General features: G+C 37.8%; 1 protein-coding gene across 8 annotated transcripts in view; it reads right to left on the reverse strand.

The window, feature by feature from the left end:
* IQSEC1 (IQ motif and Sec7 domain ArfGEF 1) overlaps positions 1-25,737 on the reverse strand; it is a 355,484-nt gene that overhangs the window by 30,039 nt on the left and 299,708 nt on the right. For all 8 annotated transcript variants that reach the window (XM_050904510.1, XM_050904507.1, XM_050904509.1 and 5 more), the window contains 2 exons: positions 20,405-20,687; positions 15,409-16,673 (listed from right to left, as the gene is read on the reverse strand). In XM_050904510.1, the coding sequence (XP_050760467.1) occupies positions 15,409-16,673; positions 20,405-20,687 (1,548 nt within the window). The remainder of the gene's footprint in view (positions 1-15,408; positions 16,674-20,404; positions 20,688-25,737) is intronic.

Below are 25,737 nucleotides of genomic sequence, written 5' to 3' on the forward strand. Positions count from 1 at the left end.
GTGACACAACAGACAACTATAATTTCTTTTAAAGATATTAAAGGGATATCTTTACAGAACCAGTAATTCCATCATCATCTTTATTTTGTAAGGAATTATATTATAATTATACACCTGTAAGAGTGAATGATTTGCAGCATGCTGGATGACCTGAAAGATACTTCCTTTAAGGCAAGCAAAATCAATTTCAAAGGACAAGGTGACCGTACTATTTTTATACAAGGTTGATCATACAACCATAACCCTTCCTCAGGGTTTTTAATTGTAAATAACATTACTAAATACATCACCATTCAGTTCTCCTACTCTTTTACATTACACTGTTATACACTTAATATCCTATTAAAAGTTAGATAGATCAGAGGAATATAATATATATAATATACATATAAACATATATACATATAATATATATAATTTAACCAAAAGGGAGTTCTCAAATCTCAATTTCTTGCTTCAGGCTTTGTGGCTCTTTTCATCTGAAATGAGATTATATATACGGTCATCGTCTAAATACAATCTTGTAAAATGAATCTCCTTCATACTCAAAAAGTACCCTTCTTCTTGTAACGTAACTGCTACGTTCATACGCTTTTGAGTTGTATTTCAGAATCCTTAATCTTTCTGAATTTAAATTCACAGCATCCAACAAAAACAGGAATAGTTTTCTCCATCCCCCTTGTTAGTGAGCAACATTTGTCCATAAAATTCAGAGTGATACAAACGCAGGAGAGCTCCTCTCCAGCAACTGTCAAAACAGAAAACAAAGACCACTATCAACAAGCACAACTTGATCCAAAGATCCCCTTTACTTGAGATATAGAAAATGCTGGATCGTTACTTACTGTACTAAACCACAACTCGAATTCTTACCACTCCCATAAGCCTGAACATTTAAAATCATCACAAAGGTGACATATAGATCTATTTTGCATCAGTTCCTATGTAGTTGTATAGTTTTACATAAGTCAGGGTCTGCTTTTTCATGTAAGAAGCTCTGCTTCTGGTTCAGCAATATGAAATCACTTTATTCAAATACCCTTCAAACCAGTCTAGGTAAGTCTCCAAAACAGACTTAAAAATCCATTTAGCAATACTTTAGAAGCCAAAAGCTCTTTTCCCATTGATACTTTCTTCATGCTGAAGTGAAGCATCAGGAAGTTTTGCAGTCTAGGATTATTTGAAAGTAGTCCAATTTGTTACAAAAGTTGTAACATGGAAGCAATGTAAACTCTGAACTGGAATAATATGAAAATAGTACCTGAAAACTCTGAACTGTAAGAATGAAGACTACTCTTTCCCTATTTGATAAATCAAACTGTGGTAGCAGTGGCATAAACTTCAGAGTAACAAACCTGTAAGTCATTTCCACAGTGAAGAAACTTTGTTTCTTTCTAATTCATGGCCCTACCCAGTGAATTTGCCAACTCGAGATCAATAAAATGGTGTCATATTATTTTGAAATCTGTCCTCTAAAAACTGTTAACTTTGTTGTTCTGTTCTAGAAAAACAACTGTAAACCTAGAGAATATGACTGACCTCAACTGAAGAGCTACTTGTGGGTTGGCCCCAGCCAACAGCCAAGCACCCAGACGAAGCTGGTACAGAGCTACTGCTAAAAATAAAGAACTCAAAAATTAAAGGGCTTCTTTAGAGAATTTCTAACAGGTGTTGAGATGAGAACTGTAACTTTCCATAATGTAACTTTGATCTTTCTTTGAAGGTTCCGATAGTCATCACTACAACAGGGAGAAAGGATTTCTTAGAGGAAACATTAACAGGACAATTGTTCTTAATGACAGAACTATAGATTCACGTGGTCTTTTGGTACCTCACCCCAAATAATGACAGTCTACAATAAGAGTATTTTCTAAAGGATGGCATAAAGGACAAGTAGCCGGAGGCAGCTGGTACCACTCTGTAGTTGTTAGGGTATCACTCCTTGAGCAAGGCAGCTGACAATGTTTTCAGTTTTCCTATTACCAAAATGAATATTATTTGGCTCACAGGAGAGCTCTGAAGGTTAAGGGTTATATGGGAATGTGCACAAATAAAGTTCTAAATAAAGTAAGTTTCTGTGGCTAAATGTGGGTATTAAATATCAGAGGAAGAAAAATTTTCTTATCCAATGGGTATCTCCCTAGCTTCCCATTCAGCTCATAAATGCTAATTTTGGTTTCTGTTCTGGAAGTCTAGCTTGCTGACAAAATTTTTTCATAGTTCTATTTTTGACAATCTGAAACTCTGAATTCATTCAACACTCTTGACCAAGAAATTGAATTTAATATGAACTACATTTTATCAAACAGTTTACTGGAAGAACAATCTCCCTATTTTTTTTTAATCACCTTGCAAGCCAGAGAGGTTCAGGGGGTTTTATTGCTGTTGTAGGCTCCCTCCCACCCCCACACCAGGTGTGACATTCTCTTATTCAACAGGAAAAATACTTAATAGAAAACTGACTTTGTAAGAGTGTTCTGAAGTGGTGTACCTCCAATGAAATTTTACTTAAAAAGTGAAGCTAACAATAGGTTTAGAGAAAAATGTACACAAGGGTGCCTTCCCTCTCTGTCTTTAAACACAAGCAATACTTTCCCTCTTTTCAAATTCAGAGAAATTGAAGAACTAAACAGATTCATGGAAATTTAAGTCATCCCCAACATCACAAATTTCAAATATTACTAAGTATGAACAAATTGCCTTTTAAATGCAGCAAGAGGACACGTAGGTTGTGGTGTTGACCAGCAGCAAACTACCGGAAACTCATTTGCTCCTTCCCAATGAAAGGCAAAAAATACGAGGTAGCTGACAGGGTTTCTGGGAGGGCAGGATTTAAAAGACAACACAAGCAAACGGGGATTCTACTGCTGGCAAAAGCAGCTGTTTTAAATTGGACAAACTTTCACCAAACCCTGATTTTCCCAAAGTGTATGATTGGATGTAGAAGGGAGTGAGACGGGAAAGGGTCATGGATTTAACATGAGATAGGACATCTGACATAAGTTATCCTCATTTCTGCTTACTCAGAATTGAGCGTAGACCATTTTGTACTTACAACTAAGAGCCTTTTGTGATTAGGAGAATTGCCAGTGATGGCTTGTTAATTACACCTACCAGTAACAGAGAAGATGAGAAGTCTATAAATAGCAATTATGGAAGCTGCATGAGCAGAGCATTTATTTTCAGATTTGAATACATTAACTAATATCAAAATACACCCTCTAAAGCTAGCACCTTACATAGCTGATGATATACATATTTAGAGAACTTTTCATATTTACAGGATTGCTTCCAAAGTAAAGCTTAAAAATGTCCTCTATCTCAAAAAAACCACCAAACCTAAACCACCAACCAAGACAAAAGGAATCTAATGAAAGGAAGGGGAAAAAAAAAATCAAGTAACAAAAAGACGTGCAAAACCATATTTACGTAAGATTCTCAGATGTTGCATAAAGGGCTAAGGAATTTGCCAGAAACTGATTAATAACAAGACCTTTAGGATGGTTTAAAGTGACTTTTAGGGGAAAAACATCGATGGAGAAAGTAATGCAAACTTCAAAATAACAGATCAAACCAGTATATTTTAATAAGTACGCTCTTTAGAGAGTACTGGTTATATCCAGCACAAATGTTGTGTTTGTGTGTTTCTGAAAACAGGTTGGATCCTGCAGCAATTGTTGGAAACTGACATCTTTAAAAGGAAGCAAATTGCAGGAATGAAGAGTGCAAAATCACACACAGACAACAGTTAAAAAAACAAAGAGCAAAAAAACCCCAACCCCCAACCCCCCTAAACCCCCATTCCCTCAAAAGCCAAGACAATAGTAAATCCCTGCACATCACTGCTGTTTCCTCTAGTCAGTATTACACTTGTCCTTCTTAGGCGTAATACTAACTAGAAGGAGATGGCTTATTTACTCAGCAAGTTCTACATGCAGTACTGAAAGCATAAATTCAGTGGAAGTTCATATAACTTGCTGACATTTGTGTAGATCTCAGAGTGCTGGTTTGTTGGGGGCTTACAGCTTGTGAAGCTGAGGAGGAGTTGGGGTTTTTTTTGCTTTAACAGCTATGCAGGTTGAATCTGGAAAAGTCACAAAAAGGTCAGTATGTTTAGGAGTTTTGCTTACGTTAAGTGATGTACGAGGCTCTCCTAAGAATGAGCTGCTCTTTGGAGTACGGGGTAGAAGAGAAAAGAAGAACAATAAATAGGGTAATAATATCAAAGTTGGTACATTCTTGAGAGAAGTGTCCCTTGTCCAAGTTAGGAATATATAGGGAAAAAAAAATTTTTTTTTTCATTAGACTAAAACCTACATGTATATAAGACACACAGTATCTCTAGAAAAACACTGCATTCCTAATATTTTTACTGTCATGAGCAAATTAGTAAGGAGAACAGTGATCCAGACATCTATAATTCTGAATGTGTCATCATTTTTTTGTATCAATTAACTTTCACCTGGTCGGAGGAACCACTGACAGACAACATTACGATCTATGTTATTACAATCGTTTACACCACGGGAAAATACCATCAACCTGCAAAGATGATCACCAACTAGCTGCTGCAGAAAATCTAGATTGCCAATGATAAAAAACAGCCCTAAAGCCCCATGAATTACTAAATATGGACTGTCAAAATCATATAATTCCAGTCCCTGGCTTGACATGTCCTCTGCTTGAATTCTGTTTTCAGAGGTGCTCAAGACCTGCCAGAGTTTGAGAAAACAGGAAAGCCACAGTCAGAAACAGTTCCTCCTTTGAAGAAGGTAAGGATAACAGCATCTGCTGACCGGCTTCCCAAGTCAGTTCACACCAAAGCTGTCAACAACTGTGCTCACACAACCCAGCAGGTAGTGTAGGAGCAGGGACAGACACACAGATTGCTGTTTAAGCCACAAAAGGTTAGAAATACACCACCTTATGCTGTTGTTGGAGATAAAGTAACACCAGATTCCAAAGGTTAGTGGTACTTGGGAAATAGGGCTTTGCATTACCTGGATATTCAAAATGTTATCTTTCAAATTGTAGGAAATACTGTTTTTGCAAAAACACTGCAGTGAATTTCAAAAGTGAATTCGGTAGAGGAAAAGCTTGTAGTCAGATTCTAGATGATAAGAAAAGAGATCAGCACAAACTTAGCATTTACTGTTATCTACCAGACTTACTGGTACAGCCAGTCTTACTGCAAAACAAACACATTAAACTTAAGTGCTGTAGTTAGGTGAGCACTTCAGTGGCAGTGCCAGCACTGGCATCAGTCTCTTCTCTCATTCCTATTGCTGGTTTAGGACTTCATGACAAACTGAACTAGGAGAAAAAGGGGTTTTGTTGTCTTGTGTTTGTGGGTTTGGTTTTTTTTGTTTTGTTTTGTTTTTGTTCTGCACAATCAGTTGTACTAACCAAGCCACAGTGTGGATAAAGTACCTATGTCCATGCTGGCCAAGAGGAGAAGAGAATAGCAAGCTCTACCTCAAAAAGAAACATTCAACAAAACCACAGTACAAAGGTGTATAAAGCCTTCCCTATTTCTGACTTGCTAAACATGTAAAGCTTACAAGCATCCAAAACCACATTAAATCTTTATATTTCCTTTTAGATGCTCACACAATAACAGAGCTGTAAAATGGAAGCATTAATAAACAAATGAGCACAGAAAGCAGCTTGCCCAAGTCTAGATTTCCAATACCCAGCAACGCCAAAAGTACCTTTTGAGGTAAACTAGGGATTTACTCACACAATGTAAACAACCACAAACGTACTGTTCTTACAGCCATCTGAGACAAGGGGGATAAAACTAGCCTGACTGAAAATGAGAAGCTTGGTGAAACATCTAGAAAGAACTTCAGTATTTCTGAAGGCACATCTATGCTTTTTGGTTTCTTGTCTACATTTAGGCACACACATGCGCGCTACACCGAAAGGACCATAAGCTCAGACAATCTAGAAAACAAGCAAACCAGAACTACAAACATTTCTTAGAGGCTGTCAACACTGCAAACAGAAACAGTTCACAAATGTGCTGCTGCCAAAGAAATCTTTTCATGTTGCGGGTGGAGAATTTAATGCAACTATGATGTCAGGCCTCTGTTAGGAGGGGGGGGGGGGGGGGGGAAATCTTCCTTGCCTTTGATACTAGAGATCCCATTTTGAAAATATTTACAGTTGTCACAAAACTAAGCATTAGTTTAACATTAAAATCCAGGGATGGCTTTTTTAATAGCAACAATCTATGACTTTTAGAATCATTTAAGAAGTTAAATGTTTTTAAATAGCCAAGTTGGCAGTAACAAGCTAGTTGAACATTCTCCTTAGTCTGGCAGACAGCTAGATTTTGTTTCTATGGTTGTACTTCTTCCTTCAATTTTTGCTGAATATCCTACTGCTGCCACAATGAAGCTAAGAGAATCACTATGTCTGTTTTAAACTTTCTGGGAAAGAAGAAAAAACCCAATATCCTTAAAATACTACCAAAACTAGTGCCAAAACAACTTGTCAGAGTTCACTCAACTATGCAGCAAGGCAAGAAGGGGACTGAAAGGAAGAAAATTAGAGAAACCAACTGGGGAGCCTTAGCTGTGTCTTTCTCATGTTACACAACTGTTTAATGAAGAGAAAGAACTAGGTGTAAATTGCATCTTCTGGTAATTACAAGAAAGAGTCCCTGGGTTAGGAAAATACGCCAAGAAACAGCACATTTCTCTCAGCTTCTCTGCATCTCATGGAAATGGGGAGATAGTTATTCACATTATTTGGGCAGGAGCCCAACAGTTTTCCCCACAGTGGGGATGACTTCTCTTCACTACATTATGATATGTTAATCTTCTCAGGTTCATTCAAGACCAAACCAAAAAACTACCGCCACAGATGTGAAGGTCACAACTTACTTGCAATTACACCAAATTACCTGGAGTAACCTCCATTCAGTGAAAGTTAATTTATACTCATGTCACTAACAAAAGCATTTATGAGGAAGTGATCTCAGTGCCCAGTTCTATTTGGTGGGGGAGCAAAATAAAGAGAGGAAACTCTGTAGACACCTGTTTTCATACAATTGGGTAACTGACCGAAACAGTTCTACCATTACTTTCTGTCTGATCAATCAGTTTCTTTATGTCACCATTTCCTAGTAAAGTGCTAGGAAATTATACATTAAATATTATTACTGCTACTGAATGTTTAGGCTTGTCTGAAAACTATCGCCTGAATCAGAGCTGATTACAAAACCATAAAAAGTGTACAAAAGGCAGCTAAAGGGTCCAAGCAGAAAGTCTGGGTTATTCTAATAAAGGAGAAAAAACAGAGTTTAAAGCTATTTCAGAAATAGGATTTTTCTCTATGAGAAGCATCAGCCTTGAGGAACAAAGCAGTTAGCACAGTGAAGAGAATCATAAGGCACACCCCAAGCAGTTGCAATGCAGTAGCTGGACATGTCCTTGCTAGTAAAAACAATCCTGAGTCATCACGCTATAGCAGATTTTGTAGCTCCTCATTATTCCCTCTCTTGGCAGTGGACAGCCTTTTTTTTTTTTTCCACACTCCTTCCTTCGTCACAAGAAAGAAGGAAATATTTTAGTTAAATAAATGGACTTAAAACCTCTATGAGGATTTTCTCACCTCCTCTGACCCCACTGCATCTCTGCATTTCTCAAAGAGTAGGGAAAAGAGTTTGTAGCTGCCAGCAGAGCAAAATACACTCCACTTTGAGACAAGATACATGAAAAACCTGCCAGCTCTCTCAGAACTATTTGCCAGGGCTGAGTATTGCTTTCATGTTTATGCAACTGTAGTCAGGAATGAGACATTAAGATGAGTATGTTCTTGAAATTGAGGAAAAGTCCCTGTCTTAACGTTTTCTAATGTCCCTGCCCTAAATTCTCTTTCCACACCCTCACCCCAGTTACACATAACAGAAGCACTTCAGCTTCCATTTCTGCAACTCTGCTAACTGCAAATGGGAAACACTGACAATCACATTTAATTTAAAGGGGATACCTTTAAGATTGGCAATGCAAAAATACTGTTTAAAGATCTCCAGATTTTTCATTTACAGATCCACCAAACCCCAATTCAGTAGACAGATGTGAATTGTTAAACAAGAGGAAAGAGTTGGTGCCCCCTTCTCTTTTCCTTAATTCTTCTTCCAAGGGTTCCTATGCAGCCTCCCCAACTCCCTATTCAAACTGTCCTCTGTATTCCTGCAAAGGCAGCTGGTCACATTTTTCACTCTCAAAATTTGGTCACTTGAGATTTCGGGGTGGGGGGAGGAATTAAAATTCTGGCATCCAGAGTCATATCAGATGCTCTGGGAGCTGCTCACCCCATCAAATTCCTCCATTCATAGGGTTATTTTCTAATAACCGACTGTAACCTGAGCACGCACCCAGGCATTGTTAGAGCAAACCAGTTACCCATTCCTGGCACGTAGCAGCGGGAGGGAGACGTGTGCCCAGAATGTTTAAGGGCAGGCGGAGCTGGCAGCAGAGGATGAGGTAATGGCTCTTTCACGGTTCCAGGGACACTCGCACACAGCTACTGCTGGTCATAGTGCAGCCTTTCAAAAGCTAGATTTGCTTTCAACATTTGGTAAAGTTTATACTCCCTTTTAATGGCAATAAAGGGAATCCTTGCGCCCATATTTGAAACCGGCGCTTAAATATACTATTGGTTGAACCCACAGTTATACATTTCAGCTGTTTTTTATGGGCAGGACATAATGTATGCTAATCAAAGCACCCATTTTGGGAAAAAAGGAGGCAAAATGGGTCCTCAGGGAGAAAAGATAAAACACACACAGAACAAAGCAAAACGCACTGAGCTTTTTTCTTCTTTGGGTGTTCTCACTCAGGGCTAAATGTTTTTAGAAATAATGAGAGTCATACTAAGAACATTCTTCTCTTCTTACTAACTCCTCGGCATGTTAGAGGACAAGCTACATGGAGTGCTTTGATTTTAATTTTAGTTGGAACTGTCTGTGGCTGAATAATCCGCAGTCCAGATGTTGTAACAACAGTTGTAAAGTCCCTCTCAGCATATACACGAGGATGGCAAATGGCTCCGTTGTGAAATCCTGAACAAGCCTCTTGTCTCCCCTTTCCTCTTTCTATTGAATCATTCAAAAAAAATCACAGAAGATATAGGATTTGCAAAGATATTAGAGATCAGATGACAAAATAAAAGAATTAGTTCAAAGGTAAAGAGAACCAACTTAGTTTGATTTACACTTTCTCCCTCCTACTCAATCTGCACTTGAAAAGCCTAAAATCATTAGAAATGTTTCCAATAAGCTTTCACCTTAAAATTCTAAGGGGAACAGTCTAAAATTACATGTTTTCAGACCAGATATTAGAATGCTGAATGGATGCCATGAGACCTGACTAAAAGCAATACAGAAAGTACGTTCAGCATCTTAAGTGAAATTCACTAGGCATGTGATTGGTGTAAATGGAGGAACATCAGATTAGTACACTTGCTACAATATTTAAACTAATGGCTACTTGTGAAACTTCTTTTTAAAAAAAATTAGTAACATCTGGCAACTTTTAAGGATTTCAAATAGAGAAAAAGTTTGCAGTACTTTCTGAATGTAACAGTACTTAGGAATCGAAATTACCTTCAATCTCTGCCTACATGTAAACGATGAAAACAGCATACCTCTGTTGAACAGTTAAAGCTGCTTTCATGGAAAATGAAAAATGTGCCTTCTCACAAATGTTATTATTATATGCCTCAGATTTCCAACAAGAATTCCTCTAGAAATTGTAATTTGCAATTTTGTATTTGGTATAATCCCACCAGCACTCAGCAAATTCCTTTCATATCTGGTTAGTAAAATAAAGAAATACTTAGATTAACATTCCAAGGAATCTAGACTTGTTTAAAAAAGTCTGCTCCTGGAATTAGTATCCAATTCATATCAACAGTGATTTTTAAATTTTGAATAAAATCATCCCCATCATGCAATACATGAAGCCGGTAGGGCTTTCAGGGCTTACAGGTCAAAAGATGATACATCACTGCATAATGCAAACAGATACTCATGCCTTTTTAGCTCTATCAGTAAAACCTTTGAGAGAACTTTGGAATAGTGGGAACCTTGACAATAGCCCGTTGTAAAGGAAGCTACAGAAAACTCTTCAAAACAGTATGCTGTAATGGACTGAGGACACATGGGGAACAGTTTTCCGTCACTACCCTTTCCAGAAAGCAAAAGAGGACAAAAAGGGGGGGCTGAGGGTTGAAAGGCATCTGGGGAAACTTATTGTAAAAATATTTATAGCCTAGCCTCTGTCCTAGCAATGTAAATTGGTGTTATGTTCATTTACCTCCAAGATGTACGTGTAAGATTAGGCTGTAAAGCCTTCAACAAAACACTACACAAAAAGAGTCCTCAACAAAATTATGCCACAGCATAAAAAGCAGAGCAGCATGGAGGAAATGGCCCACGAGCTGTACTTCACAGTCTCTCTTCACCAGCAGTATCACAAATTGGCACCAGCAAGACCACCTCCCGTGGCAAGAAATCACAATGCCATAGGAACGCTGCCAGATGAGAGGACATTTAACAGATATCTGATATCCCAAAGGAAATACTAAATATGACTCTAGTCTCTGCTAGATTAACAAACGAGTCTGAGAAAAAAACTTTTACCTCCCATATTTTATACTAGGCACAGTCGCATCAAATTTTCAAACCACCCTAATGTTGTTCAAGTTTTGTTTAAAATACTTTATTAATACAGAAAGTGTTTGTACCCCCTGCCCAAGAGAATGCCAAATAATCACTACACTGCACTCTATTTGACATGGCCCAGTTGGGTGTGTCACTGCAGTTTGAAGAGACAGTAATTGAGGGCAGTGTTATCAAACGACGTACCTGGTAGCCACAAATACTTGGCAAGGAGCCAGAGTTACTGCTACCACCATGGTGGCACAAGAGAAGGGAATATGGCAATATACTTCTTCCTACACATGCACAGCTCTGCACAGAATTACAGTCTGCTACTACCGACTGCAAAGTTGACCCAAGGGCAGGACATGTTTCCTCAGACTACTGAGGTTAAACCATTCGGTCCTGTTTAATCTGTTAGAACCATCAGTGCACCAGTAGCAGAATGGAACCTGAAAATCCTACCAGATTGGGCTGCAATAACTGGTAAACCTGGTATTTCCAGCCTGTAGTCAAAACAAACATGAGAAGAAAATCACAGCCCTTTTTACTTTTTTTTTTACTTTTTTTTTTTTTTTTTAAAAAGCAGCAGTCAAAAGGCCTCTTGAAGCCTTGTTTATAAGCAAACCAGTCTCAAAGGCTGGATTTGCATTGGCAGGGTTTGGAGCCTGCAAAATAAACCTTTCTAGGTAGTGTTTTCCTTCTGCCTGTAAGGGAGGAATGGTTTCTAGTGTAATTTCTCCCTGACTACATCCCTTTCAAACTACACTGAAGAAAACGCGTAATTCAACACAGCTGGCCTCACCAAGCTTCCCTGCGAGCCCTTGCACGCCGGGCATGCACCTGCAATCCTTCCTTTAGGAAGGCGATGAATGGTAACACACAATCTGACAGCCTATTGACAGGGTGAAATCACTACTGCCATTCAAAAATAGGAGAACATACAGAAGCTGTTACTTAGTTGCAATTTCTTTGGCAGAAATCATTCCATTTGGGTGATAGTTTATGTTCTAGTATAGTGGATACCACAAAACATCTTTTAAAAAGTATACTACTTTAATCAACACTAAGGTTCCAAATTGAGCGCCAAGTCATAGTTTGAAACAAATTCTATGATCAAGTGATAAAACTCCTTGAAAAATGGTTTTCAATTACCTATAGTTTTTTCTCTACTGTCCTGTGTTCTCCCTTCTCCAAGGACCTTTGTGCTACTCATGTTTTGCATATAATAGTGATTAAGTGAATCAGACCACCAGTTGTGCTCAACTTTTACTCCACCCATAACCGGCTATTCTAATAAAGGGCTTCTGGTAAGAAAACTGCACTTTGGCTTCTGAAAATTATTATTGTAATAGGAAAGCCAGAAAAATTATAAAGCATCTGTTGAAATTTCAACTGTGAGGATAGTGACTCTCCATGCTTTTAAAAAACTTCATTCTTTCAACACTCCTAGTGAACAAAGCAGAAGTATTTACTACAATTCATGCACTTCTTTAAGGTTCTAAATTCTTTGCATTTCAGCCAAGCCTCAGGTACCAGCAAGAAATGGCATTATTATTTGTTAATTAAGGTTTGGGATCTTAATTTGCAAGGAAGTTTTCAAAGATGCAATGAAATTAACATGAACTTCTTGTAAAAGACATCCCTAAAATTTCCTCTGGTAGATGCAGACATTTGGAAAAAAACTTGACTTCTTGTAATAGGTAACTTCAAAGCCACTTCTTTCAGTTCTGCGCACAGTCCTTCCGCATGGGTGGAGCACACATCCTCTCAGGAGCTTGCTGCCAAGACTGGTACTACTCCCTCATTTTATGATCATAAATGTGTCATGGAAGATCACGTGGTCAAAAGACATCTAAGTGATTCTGCTGCACTGACTTGAACACTGGAGAGTAGACTAAAAAATATATCCCATCACATCACGGGTGTACATCTGGTCACATGATAGGAAGCACAAGCAGTTTGCAACATGGGACTGAATGTGTAGGCAGACCCTTGCTCATATGACATGCTGGGCAGCTGCATTTTTGCCATGTCATGAATGGGAAACTGCGAAGACAGGACTGATTTGCAGAAAGTCCATCTGACCTGCAGACCCCCTTCCTGGCCCATGTCTAACCAGGTTGGGCAATCCTCCTTTACGCTGTTCTGCATGTGAAATAGCAGCCTTCGCCAAGGAAGCTGACATCTAGGACGTGGCTTTCTTTTCAAAAAACATCTGGACACACAAGATGCTATGACATACTTCATGTGCTGAGAACAATGAGTATAAAGCTCAGAAGTTAACTGAAACTAATGCACCTGTACAGCACATATCTAAAAGGAAAAAGGATTCTTCATCTTGAAGAAATCACCACTCGTAAATCCTGGTGAGTGCCTGAACACAATCTCTACCCCTTCACTTACCTCACGAAATGCAATTTGCAATCCCACCTGATACACTCTTAAGAGTCTCCTTCTGAACTTTTTAAAGAATAAAGCTTTGGAAGTTTCCCAGCTCCCTCTTCAAAAGAGTTTACAGATTCATGCACCATCACACTCTATGATGGTTCAATACCTGACATTGCACAGAGGGGAAATAAGGCTATTAATGAAAATGTCACAATCTGCGGACTTGAAGAGCCATAATCAAAACCAAGATACATGGGATACTCGGGGACTGCCAGAGCTATCAATAGAATCAGAGTGACTCAGCAGAAGGTAATGAGAATCTTCAGTTCTGTATCAATACTGGAGATAAAATGCGGTGGGGGAACGAAAACACACACAGCAAAAGATCACGCACAGAGGTGCTGCCTGGAGTTCTGTACAGTGCTCTCTTTTAGAACTCACTGCTAAGAAACTGCAAGTCATCTTACAACCAGCCAATATATAAAAAAGGTTTATCTCTGTTCAAGTCCATGCAGCAAGATCACTTAGATGTGTTTCAAATAACAGTGTCTATTCTTCTCTATTCCTGATGTTTATTTTTCACTTTCAGCCTCCTACTGATATGGCATGGCACTAGAAGCATCTGACAATTTCCAACGCTCTCATTCATTGCTGCATGCCGCTTGAGCACTTTTTCCATTCACCTTTTTTCTTACACCCTTCTGCAATTGACTCAAAAGACTGTATTATCAAGCCCGAAATTCACTGATCATTGACTGCTTAAGGTTTAATTACTGTGCAAGAAACTGAGCAAACACTAAGTCTTTTAAATATCAGCCAAACAGTACCAGCACCTTCGTCCTCACGCCCCCCCAAGGATGTTAATGTTTTCAAACCTTCTAAAAAAAGCAAATTGATCTATCTTCCTACCCAGTCTACTTCATGAGCAGTAAAAGCTGCAGAGATCCTATGACTTACATACTTCCAACTGGTTAAAAGTGTCTGTAAAGGCCTATTAACTTTTTACAAAGATAAAAAAACAAACCTGAAAGTTTTTACAGCCAAACCTGGCTGATCCATACTTAGTATTGTAATGCACAGCCTCACGTGATGGCATCAAAAAGCTTTAATTATCTGCAATGTTACGACGTATTATTATATGATGAACCACTGACCTATGAATCCAAACAAAACAAATCACAGCACTGCTAGCTGAAAAGGAGGGCTGAACTCACTCAAGCTGTAGGAGACTGTGAAGCAAGGTCTATGGCAGCCCACTAAAATATCTATTAGCTCTTCAGAAGCTACAAAATTTTCATAGAGAAATCCTGAAGTACTCTGTAGAAAATTTCAAAAACTTACACAAACACTGTGAGCTGCCAACAGCGTTTTAAAGAAAAATAGGTACAAATTCCAGCACTTGGCATCTTTCATCTAAATGTTCTGAGGCACTTTATAAGCACTAGTACCAGAAAAGGTTTAAGTAAATTATACCCATTCTAGGGCAGGGAAATTGGCACACTAGGCATTAACTAAGCAGTGAAGAAAAACTAGGAATTCTAATGCCAACCACCTAGCTGTTCTTATCTTCAAGTTATGATAGTTCTAACGAGAACTGTGTAACTCCAATAATGTGAATACAGAGTTTAGAGTAGTATATTATTTGTTACCCTTTTTCGTAATATTCATGGTTTTCTACAGCCACATGGGAGTGTCCAAAGAAGAAAGTATTTCAATAAAACAAAGAAACTTGATAAAGTTATTTTACAGAAATTTTAAACAACTCCATACATGGGAAAATTAACAGTCATAGGCAGAAATACAAATTTTATGATAATTACATGATAAGTAACAAATATTTATCTAGCATAAAAATATTCAGCGCATTGGTTTTTTAGTATCAAAGTTTTGATTAAGTCTACTGACCAAATTCCAGGCCCTGCCTGTGTTAAACAGGAAGCTCGTCTTACATTGCTTGCTATTTCTAATTCCCATATGACAAGTTTTACAATACCTACGTGATCAGGGCAGGAAGAAATCTGAATTTGTTATAACACCAAAAATGGATCAGGATTAAGCCACCATATTTTTCAACAAGAAAGGAATCTGATCCATCTTCTTCAATAGTTTACTAACACATATATACACATAATTGTATTTTTTCTTCTCCCCTGAAGCTGTTTAACTATGAAGACGTCAACTCGTAAGTACTCTAACATGAACAGCCGCCACAAGCAGCTTATTTTTTCACTGAAAAGTCAGTATCAGACCCCAGTTTTACTTATCTGATACAAGAAAAATATTCCTGGTTCAGTGGCTATGTTTCTACCAAACTCAGAGAGAAAAGGAGGAAATGCTGTACTTACTTGTTAAAAAGATTCAGTCCAATCCTATAATGGCGTTTCCTGATAACATCGTTACTGAAGGCAGGGGAATCCCAGCTGTTGCGAGTTTCTTTGTGGTATGTTTGTTTGCTCAAGGTTTGCTCCCTTAGGCTGTCTCTAGAAGAAGATTCTGAGCTGCAATTTATTGTATCATTAGAGTTGGAAGTGCTGTTGATGCTGTCATTGTCTCCATCAGAATAATCAGACTCTGATTTGCTTTGCCTGTTTGCTGTGCCATTGATAGCTAAATGACTATCTATAGGCCTAGCCCTATGTCTTGCCTCCTGTTCCTCTCGGGATATAATCTTGGCAGGAATACTGTGAGGGACGTGTTTTGGGCTTCCTTGTTGACTAGTGATCCCTCTGTCATATGCATTTTGTCTCTTTAATGAACCTCTCTCTGAGCGATCGCTCAAGTCCACTGAACTGTCACTGGGTGGCTCTATAGTTAGCAATGGTAGATGATCCATTCTCATCCTCTGTTCCTGACATTCCAGTGACGGGGTACTCCTGCAGCTCGTATCAGTGTCTATCTTATCATCTTTGTGGGTCATGGACCAGTACTCTTGAGAAGAGTTCACGGATCGGAGCCTCAAATCAGATTCTGTGCTGGACGGTCTGTCTACTGACTGGGAAAGTGGAAGGGGTGGAGATAACTCTTCCTCATCAATATATAACGTAACATCACTGTATGACGCTGTCATCTCATCAAGCTTCCTGTGATCCACACTGTGAATTGCTGGTTTAGTTTGAGCACAACTATCCCTTTCCAGTTCACGACTTCTGACTTGATCCGGAGTCTGGACTTCATCAGAATGTAGACTACGGCAATTCAGTGCATCATCAATGGATTCTGCAAGGGATTTCACTTGCCTGGAAAAAGCATCCTCCAGTTCTGTTATAGCATCAGCAAAATCAGTAGATGCTGCTGGAGACTTCATTGTAGCTGACTCTCCAAGGTCACCACATTCAGACTGTGCCAGGGATCCCAGCTTTGACCCATCATTTGTAACAGAAACTTGTTTTCCTTCAAAGTAAGAGCTGTGGACTTTCTCAGGTCCTTCAAAGGAAAACTGCATTCTCATATTGGACAGTACAATGCGTCTTGACATACGATTTTCAGACATAGAACTTCTAAGACGCTCAAAATTTTTGTTCATCTGATACTGGCGAAAAGCTGTTTGTATAGTACGAGCAGCATGTCTAGTTATGAGACGGCCTCCATATTTCCGTTCTAGCATTTCCACCTGTGAAAGGGTGAACACAATTACTTTGTAACTTGATGCAAGTTAGAACAAGGTTAAAGTATAAGAAAAAAAATATTTCTTTTAATAGCTTTAATTTTCAGACATTTTTCAAAGTGTATACTGTTTTTGAAAGTAAAAACTCAAAACTCCACACTAACAACTGCACAAATAGTGAACTGAATAGTCATTTGCAAATTCCACCATAAAAATACAGACAAAAACATGACTATGTGAATACTGTCATATACAATTAAGGTGTTGGCAATTTTTGTGTGTTTAAATTTTGGTTTTCACACATTAGCATTGGTGTGCCTATGTCAAAGCAGACAAGATAGCACTCTAATGCAGCATAGTGCAGTCATTCTTTCTCTGTAGGGACAACTGCAGAGAAGTGAAATCCAAGTATAATGCAGGTTGCCCTATTTTGGGAGTAAATTCTAAAAGTAGCCATCACCCTTCCAGGCATGCATCGCTTTCTACATGAATAAGAAGCAGGTAGCATCATTTCACCCAGGCCTGATACCAAAGCAAAACTGAGCCTCCCAGACCATACACTTCAGAGAGGTTTCTCTGATAGAATATCCACGTACAGAGTCTTCCTCAAACCAAGAACACTTCAGACTTTCTAAATAGAAATTCAAATCTATTTTCATTCTTGTAATTACACTCAAAACTGCCCGTGTTTCCAATTAACAGAATATGCAAAATAAATACATTATAAATGCTATCAATTTAACCTAGTGAAAATGACATGTCAATACTTTTGGAATACTCATTAGATATTTTCAAACCTTTCCTTCCAAAACATGAAAAGCATTGCTTACTTTAAAAAGACTGAACAAGATGAATAACTAGTTTTATTTCAATTTTTTTCCCAATATTTAATTTCTGTTCTGATTAGTCTTCACTGGATCCATATTATTCACAAACACAAAACATCCATGACAAATCAGTATGTTTAGTACTACAATTAAACCCACCATTTTTCTGGCAGCATTTTTGTATAAGTCCATGCAATTTTCATAATACTCCAGTGATTCAAAAGTCATTTCTCCTCGCTTGCAAATCCAGGTACCCTTTTTCATTAGACACCATGTTTCAATTACTTATGTTACATGCACATGCACACACAACCTCTCCCCCTCATACTTTGGAGATCTCTCCAAGTAATTGTTAAGTCCAGATATTGATGTGCAGAGGGGTTTCACTCCCCTTCTATGGAAGGAACTAAATGCTACTAAAAAAATATTTTCTAGTCCATTATGTCTACCATTTGGGAGTAGTTGATGTATTTCTTTCAGCGCTGTTGCCAGGTTCAGCAGCTCCCATTCCCCTCCCACATTAAAGATGGTCTCCTTTTTGGCTCAGTATTTTTAAATGTGAATCACTGATTAACTTTTTTTTAATTCTAGATGCAAAAAATATTATGCACGGTTATTGGCACAAACTGAGGAGCCCAACTTCTCAGATGAGCTCAGATCAGGATTACTGTTAAGGAATCATTCTTTTGACCGTATCTTGAAAGTTCTTTTAACTAAGCTCAAAACACTGTGACTGATCTCTGAGCTGGGAATCTGTAAACCTCTGCATAATTTTCTACAGTGTGTCTTTAAAACAATTGTTTAGCCTTTCATCCCCAAATGGGCGTTATATTACTCTCTCATTTGCACATGTCAAAGAGGCTATGAGGTTACTTGTAAGGCATTCTGAAGATTAAAAAAATTAAGAACTTCTATCACAACCCTGCCACTGCTGCCACACATTTGCTACTATTTCTAGCCGTAGTGTACATTAGGTCACGTGTGTTTAAATAAATCTTAAGAGATTATTTTGCTGGACTAATCTCGAAACAAATGATGAATTGTCAGCTTAGTTCTCCTCTGAAAATTAAATGTCAAACCTAAAGAAAAGAAAACTAGCACAGCTGGTGTGAAAGAATAAAAGAAAACCCAATATTCTATAAAATAAGTTACCTGGACTTTATTCTTGCAAACAGCCTGTTGTCCTTCAGGTTTATACAGAAAATAACATCATCATTGATTATCATAAATTAGGGAGTTTTGGTGGGAATTTTAATTGAGAGTGTTTTGGAATTTGCCTAGATGATTTACTAGACTTGTGACTAATATTTCTAATAATTTTTAATGCATATTTAATGCACCTTTTTAATGCATATTTAATGCACATTGCCTTTAGGTAAAGCCTTGGATATTTTCCTAAATAGTTTTTAAGTATCTTCTGAGATTTCAATGAGAACTTCTCAAGAGCAGTAAGCAACTCTTCAGTATCAAGCTTCCTTTATGTATCATTGTCACTTTTTATTGTGTAGGACTCCCTGAACAAATACAAAACAACATCTGCAGTCCTCATTCTCTATCAAACCGGCATAAAAGGACAGATGGAATTAGACTCTGTAGAATATCTGTAGTGCAGGAGACCTCTTTAGTAAGCCTTACACTCTACATCAATCCCTTATGAGACATCTAGTAAAAATGACTGCCAAAGGTGGAAAAGCAAGTAACATTTTAGATCTCACAAGGTGGTCCAACTTAATAGCAGAGCTGGCATAATCTAGGTCAAGAATCAGGAATTTGATATGTCCCCGCTCCAATATAGAATTTGGTGAGCATAAAGGCTAAACTAAACTCATACTTGCTATCCCAAATATTGGCTTCAACTTTAAGTCAGAGCTCAAGCTCTGTTCTTCCAGATCTCTCTGGAACAACATTATATGATTCTCCAACCTGAAATTTCAGAACAACAAACAGATGGCAAATGAGACTTAACCCCTATAAATTTCACCGACCATCAATGTGTGGTCCAAAATCAGGAGTAGTTCACTTTCTGTCTGTGGAATTTTGCCTGCTTCCACTTTCGCCATGTTAACATACAAGTTGGAGTGACTATGCAATATACCACAATGATTCACAGTAAACAAAATATTCTGTGGCAAGAAAGATCTTGAACAAATAAAAAAAAACCAAACAAAAAAACATTGATGTATTGGCTACTGTTCATCTATCAGTGAAATCCAGTGCATCCTGCATATTTGATTACCTTAAGCTATTACAGCATCATTTTCAAATGATAAATATGAACTTATATGGCAAAAAACATCTTTCAAATAGGACTACATTCAGAATAAAGCTTCAAAGGAATGGCTGAGGCTGACTGTCTTACAGAAGTGCCTTTTTAGGGACAAAGGCTTTGAACATCTACATAGCTTCCATCCAGTTCTTTGTAAAGCACATGGGAGTTTTGCCTAGTTGAGTAAAACCAATTAAGAACTTGAATTCACCCCACAGATATGAGAGCATATCAACTGCAATAAGTTCTTCCTTTCCTTCAGCAACAACAAAGATATCCAGGTTGCAAAATTACTCATTTTCTTAGAAAAATATTTTGCATTATTACATTCTAGTACTTGTCCCAAGCATGAAATCAGAATTCCTAGTAGAACTGGTTTTACTTTTAACACTATTAACATATCTTTTACATCTTTCTTCAGGAAGGGGTGAAGGTGTATGGGACACAGGGACAACACAACACAGAAAAAAAAAAAAAAAGAGTCAAAAACCTCAGAAATGCTGATGTATGACTGTTTTGAACCAAGTTGGTCACCCAAAAAAAAGGTATTTTCAGCATCACAACTGAAGTGATGCTAGAAAAGATTTTTCCCAGCTTACAGACATGCTGCCATTGTCATAAATTAGGTAACAAAGCTCAAATACCTGCTTATCTTGTAGGTCTGAAGAGAGTTCATAGCTCTCAGAAAGTGATCTTGACCTTTTAATAGCTTCTTCCTCTGCTTGTTTTCGCAGTATGGATGTTGAGTGCTGAAGTTTCGGCCTCCGAGATCTTTGTTGTCCAGGGGAGACAGAATACAGCCCGTAAGCAGAATGATCGTAATGGTCTGGACTTAGAGCTGAACTGTGTGTTATAGGTCCTTGATGGTAAGTAGATGGGCTATCCAAAGATGTGCCAGTTTCACTGCTTGGAGCTTCACCCTCAACACTAGACAGAATGAAGAGACAGGAAAATCCTCAGGTGAGTATTGTATACCAAAATTCTCAGCAACAAATATCATAGTTTTGCTCAGTATCATTTTATGTAGACATCCTGCACATTTTGTTCAAATTCAGATGCAGTTAGTACAGGGTAATGTGGCTTTCATGTCAAACACCATAGTTTTCACTGTAATCTAAGCAAGTCTCTATTTCTGTTGCAGAGGTCATCTTTAGAGCATGAGTCAAGCAGGAGAATGGAAGTTTCAAGCATTATTTAACTTTACACAGTAATTACTAATAACATCCTGAGTAAGTCGCTCAGCAACTACTGTGTAAAATAAATGAAAACTTTTGACTGCTTATGACTGCTCATTTCCAAGTTGTTCTACTTCAAAATGACAGATGCTTATTTGTGTCTTTCCTTGCTTTGACAAATAAAAGCAATACTTTCTTACTGTTATATTACAGTTTGACATAAAAGGATTACTTTCATGTTACTCAACGGAGATTTGGGATTTAATGGATCTTGTGAGCTACTATGTTTCTAGAAACTGAAGTTGGGAAAAAGTACCTATAGGAGAAATCTCATTTATTTCTCTGTTAGTGAAAGATTGCTTCCATGGGATACTTTTGGCATGCTTTGTAGTAAAGCATCCCAAGGGATGGTGTTTCTAGCTAATGAAAGTGTAATAGTTTCAGGTAGGGAAAACACAATAGGAGCTATCTGGCAAATAAAACACTTCATTTTCACATGAATGCTGTTATTGCTAAGGAATAAAGGAAAGAAAAAAACCTTTATATTAAAAGAGTTGTACACAATAGGAAACATTTTAAAACTGAGTCCTAGTCAAAGTTTATCCTGAAGTACTGATGAGTAATAGTAATTTGTATTTGTTTTATATTTACAGTAGGGCATTCTCACATTGCAATAGGGTATGCACTTTGACTCTTCCATCTTTTTCATATGTTTCACATAAATACTTACTATCTGCCTCATCCTGTGTACACAGAGCACTGATATAAAAACAAAATTTTACTTTTTTTTAATCACTCAAAAGACTTCGTAAACAATTCACACATGCATGAATATAAGCATTTGCAGCACTTCCCCTACCTTTTGTTTTAGGAACAGGTACATCCAAACTCCAAAGGAGTAAAATTCCATGTTCCCACCACACCCTGTATTTCTTATTTTGCTTTCATTCACATGTATACGAACATAAAAAATAAAGCCCTCCCGTTGTCTCTCAGAAATGAAATGCTGTGACCCTTGCTGCATACACATACCACAGCAGTCCCTTCAACAGTTCAAAGTACAGAGCGATTTCTGAAAGAAAGTTCTCCACCGGACCACAGTGCCAGAAGAGATCAAGGTTAACACTGGCAAAACTCTCCTAGCTTGAACAGTGTGTACTTTTTAAAGTGAAGGAGAAAAAAGCCCCTTAGATTTCTCAAAATGTTTCTATAAACATGTAAAACTGAAAGCAAGTCCTCTTTCTTTGCCCATCAAAATATGACTCTACCCGAAAGGTATTTTCAAACATACTTTACCCAAGCTGGAAATATTTGCAGTGTGCACACATTACTTTTTCCAAAAAGGAAGTTGACAGGAAACTAATCCCTTTCCCTCTGTGATACAGCTGGCTTTCAACTTAAAAATGATAAATTATCCAGAGTTTTGCTAGTGACATTGAAACTGTGTAACCACTCATTAAAAACAAACAAATCATTCTCTCTAGAGTAGCCATTAAAGAAATTAGTACGATACCGAATTGCTTCACATTCTCTCTTTAAATACTAAAATACGTTTCTCTGTTCTGCTAACTGTGAGGCCACACTGTTTTGTACATCACAGGTTCCTAATTACAAGCTTATTTGTAAGTACTTTTCATACAAGTATGGTAAATCTCTTTTTCACAGGAAGTCAGGAGTTATCACTATATCCCCCTTCTTCGGTTCTGTGACTTTTTCTGCCTTCCTCGCCCTTAAATTGTGAACTGTTTAATAACCCTTCCACATTGATTATAATCTCATGTTGACATTTTAATAATGATACCTTCAATGGATCACTTAACCTTTTCATCGACAAAAAGGGTACTGCCCTAATCAGAAAAAATTGGAAGGGGCTCTGCCCAAGGCTCTGATTAAAGTTAGGGGTTTCTTCTTTATTCTTAGTTTGTCTTTCATACTTTTTCCAGACATAAATATAATCCTTGATGGAGTGTAATACTTGATCTCATTTTGCTCATAGGCCTATTTCCTGCCACCACATCTGACCTTTGAAGCAGGGAAGTAATTATCTTTTACAACAGGCAGCCTCCTGCACAACAGTGCGACAGCCCTTTAAAGCAAACAAGCGTGCACAGTCAGTTCTGCATTTGTGAAGGCTTTCTCCCGTTCAGCTCTTCCTTGTCTGTTAAGAGCAGCTGAAGCTTCCTATGAGTTATTTAATAAAAATGAAACTCCACTGACAAAGAAAAGCAGCTTGCTTTCTACTTCTTACTACTTTACATATGTTTGGAAAAGAAAAATATTCCAACAAAGATGACTCGTGCGAAGCTTTAAGGATGACAAGATGTAGTATTGCTCCACTATGGAGCAAATGCACACAGAGCATCGTGGAACAGGAGTGTGGAATTGAGAATCATCCTGCTTGTGTCTATTTTGAAAGACTGTGTGATAAAAAGGGTACCTTTGCTTCAAAACAGACTCAGAACACGAGCCAGTCACTGCAGGGTTACAAGGGCGGTTTTTATCTATCCATTTATTAAAAATGCCAACACATAAAAATGTCAAGGATTCTGCTCCAGGCTTGCAACAAGAATTAGAGTAAGTCCCCCTATGACTAGGGGAGTAGTTAGACACCTCTTCTAGCACTGCTTCACTTCCCGTAGCCACCCTGTACCCCCTGTCTTTCTCAGATGGGTGAGAAATTAAATACATTAAGTATATTGCAAAAATGGACAATATAACACTTGACCCAGCCCCAACTGGAATTAGAAATAACTTCTTAATAAAGGTCTCTGATTTGAGGCACCTGCCACCTACTACACAGGTCTGGTAGAATTACTGATAATTTCAGTGTTTAAAAAAATCTAGTGGATGAATTTGGTTCACCTCCCTGCAATGTGCAATGGCATATTACTAGGGAGACTGGCAATACGTTGAATATTCCAATTGTGTAATATTAGGAGAATGCAAACCAGTTGAAATTAACCTTTCATTTTTAGAACTCCAATTGTTTTATCACACTCCTGTTTCAGCAGAAAATAGACATCCATTATCTGCCAAGCCAGAAAAAGAGAAAGGTTGCTTGCCAGTATTTTACAAAGAAGCAGAGAATGGAGCAGCTAAAGTGTGAAAATGGAAATTAAATATTTAAAAATAATTAGTACTATTAATATGACTTTGCATGAACAAAACTTTAAAACAGAGCCATGGAAAAACTATGTTTCTTTGTATATCTAAATTACCTTTATGAAAGAGTGGCCAGCACTGACTGAACCAGTATTTTATCAGAAATTGACACTGGAATTTTCTTCTTGCATAAACCTCAACTTGTAATACTGTTAAAAAAAACCCAAACCACCACTGTATCAAGGAAAAATAGGGAAGAAGAAAGGCTTAGAGAAAAATGGAAACAGACTGAGCACAGTATTTTTAACGTATCTCAGTAGATATGTAAAACTATTGGTGAAAATCTGATTAATTTTACTTTTCCTAATGACTATAAACCAGTATTAAATACGAAACATAGATGGATTCAGGCATTTTCTTTTCTTTTGTGTGTATATGGCTCTAGATGTCCTGCAGGAGCTAAGCCACACACTCTGCAAACACTTTTAAATTAAGATACATCAGCTGAAGTGACATATGTGCATGCAAGTAGGATCTGTTGGCTTCATCAGCAGGGCAGTGAGATAAGGGTCATCCCCGCAGTGCAGCTAACACTGTATTTACCCATGATGCACATTCCGCTCTGACAGCGACAGAATCAAAGCTCACTGCTCTGTCTGAATCAAAGACTAATACCAATGTGCATGCAGTGGCTGCCAAAAGCTGCTTTTCTAACTAATTTGCTGAGATGTCAAAGCTGAGTAACACGGTGCGTGGCTGTATCTTTGGACTAAAGTAGCACACAATAGACCCAAGCTGACAAAATGTGAAGTAGATGTTGTTGCTAGCTAGAAAAAGGTCGTGTTTTTTACAGTTATTTCCCACTATTCAGGTGATAAGTTCATTTCAAGAATTACCTAGTAAGAAAAAGCTCTGTCTCCTCCTTCCCTCTGTCTAATCGCCAAATGTAGTTGTGTGGTTAGCCATGACCAAAACAAAACATTTCCTCTCCAGGCATTTTAGCAGCAGAAACCTGGCAGGTCTTTTCTTCCCTGTCTCTCATTTTATACCTTCAGTTATTACTTCTGATCACAAAGGCTGTAATTAGTAACCAGTACACTAAAACCACTGTCATATTTTAAAACAACATATTATTCAGGATGTTTGAATATCTACTGTTATTCATTAATTTATTTTTCATTTTTATATTCACACCTTCCTTTTCCTTCAAACCTTGCCAAACTATTATCTTAGCAAAACCAAAAATAAGCACAATAAAGACAAAATTTTGAAAAACAAGAAAACTTCAACATTTGAGCTTAAAATGGAAACTAGAAAGAGTCCTCAAGACCTAAATTTCAGTAAAGAGCAAACCCCAAGCTTTTCCATGAGTATAGACTTACTCGTTCCACTGACAATAATGGCAAAATGATCAGAGAAGCTGCAGGTTTGGATCCATAGGCACAAGCATTTACCTCTCAGAGAGACTATACTATGAAAGAAGGAGAGATGACAGCCAGAAAAAAGCAGAAATTCCCTTTTGACTGAGGCCCAGTACCTTATCTTTAAAACTACATGTATGTAAAGAGGAAGTATAAAACAATACCATCAGATGCAAGGAATTATTCAGTATTCCCACTCACCCCAGAAACCTCACAGTTTACAAGTAGTGAAGCGTCCCAGTGCATTTGTAGCACTAAAATACAAAGATAATGAGAACA

Source organism: Gymnogyps californianus, chromosome 13 (genome assembly GCF_018139145.2).
Source record: "Gymnogyps californianus isolate 813 chromosome 13, ASM1813914v2, whole genome shotgun sequence".
In the NCBI taxonomy this organism is placed as follows: Eukaryota; Metazoa; Chordata; class Aves; order Accipitriformes; family Cathartidae; genus Gymnogyps; species Gymnogyps californianus.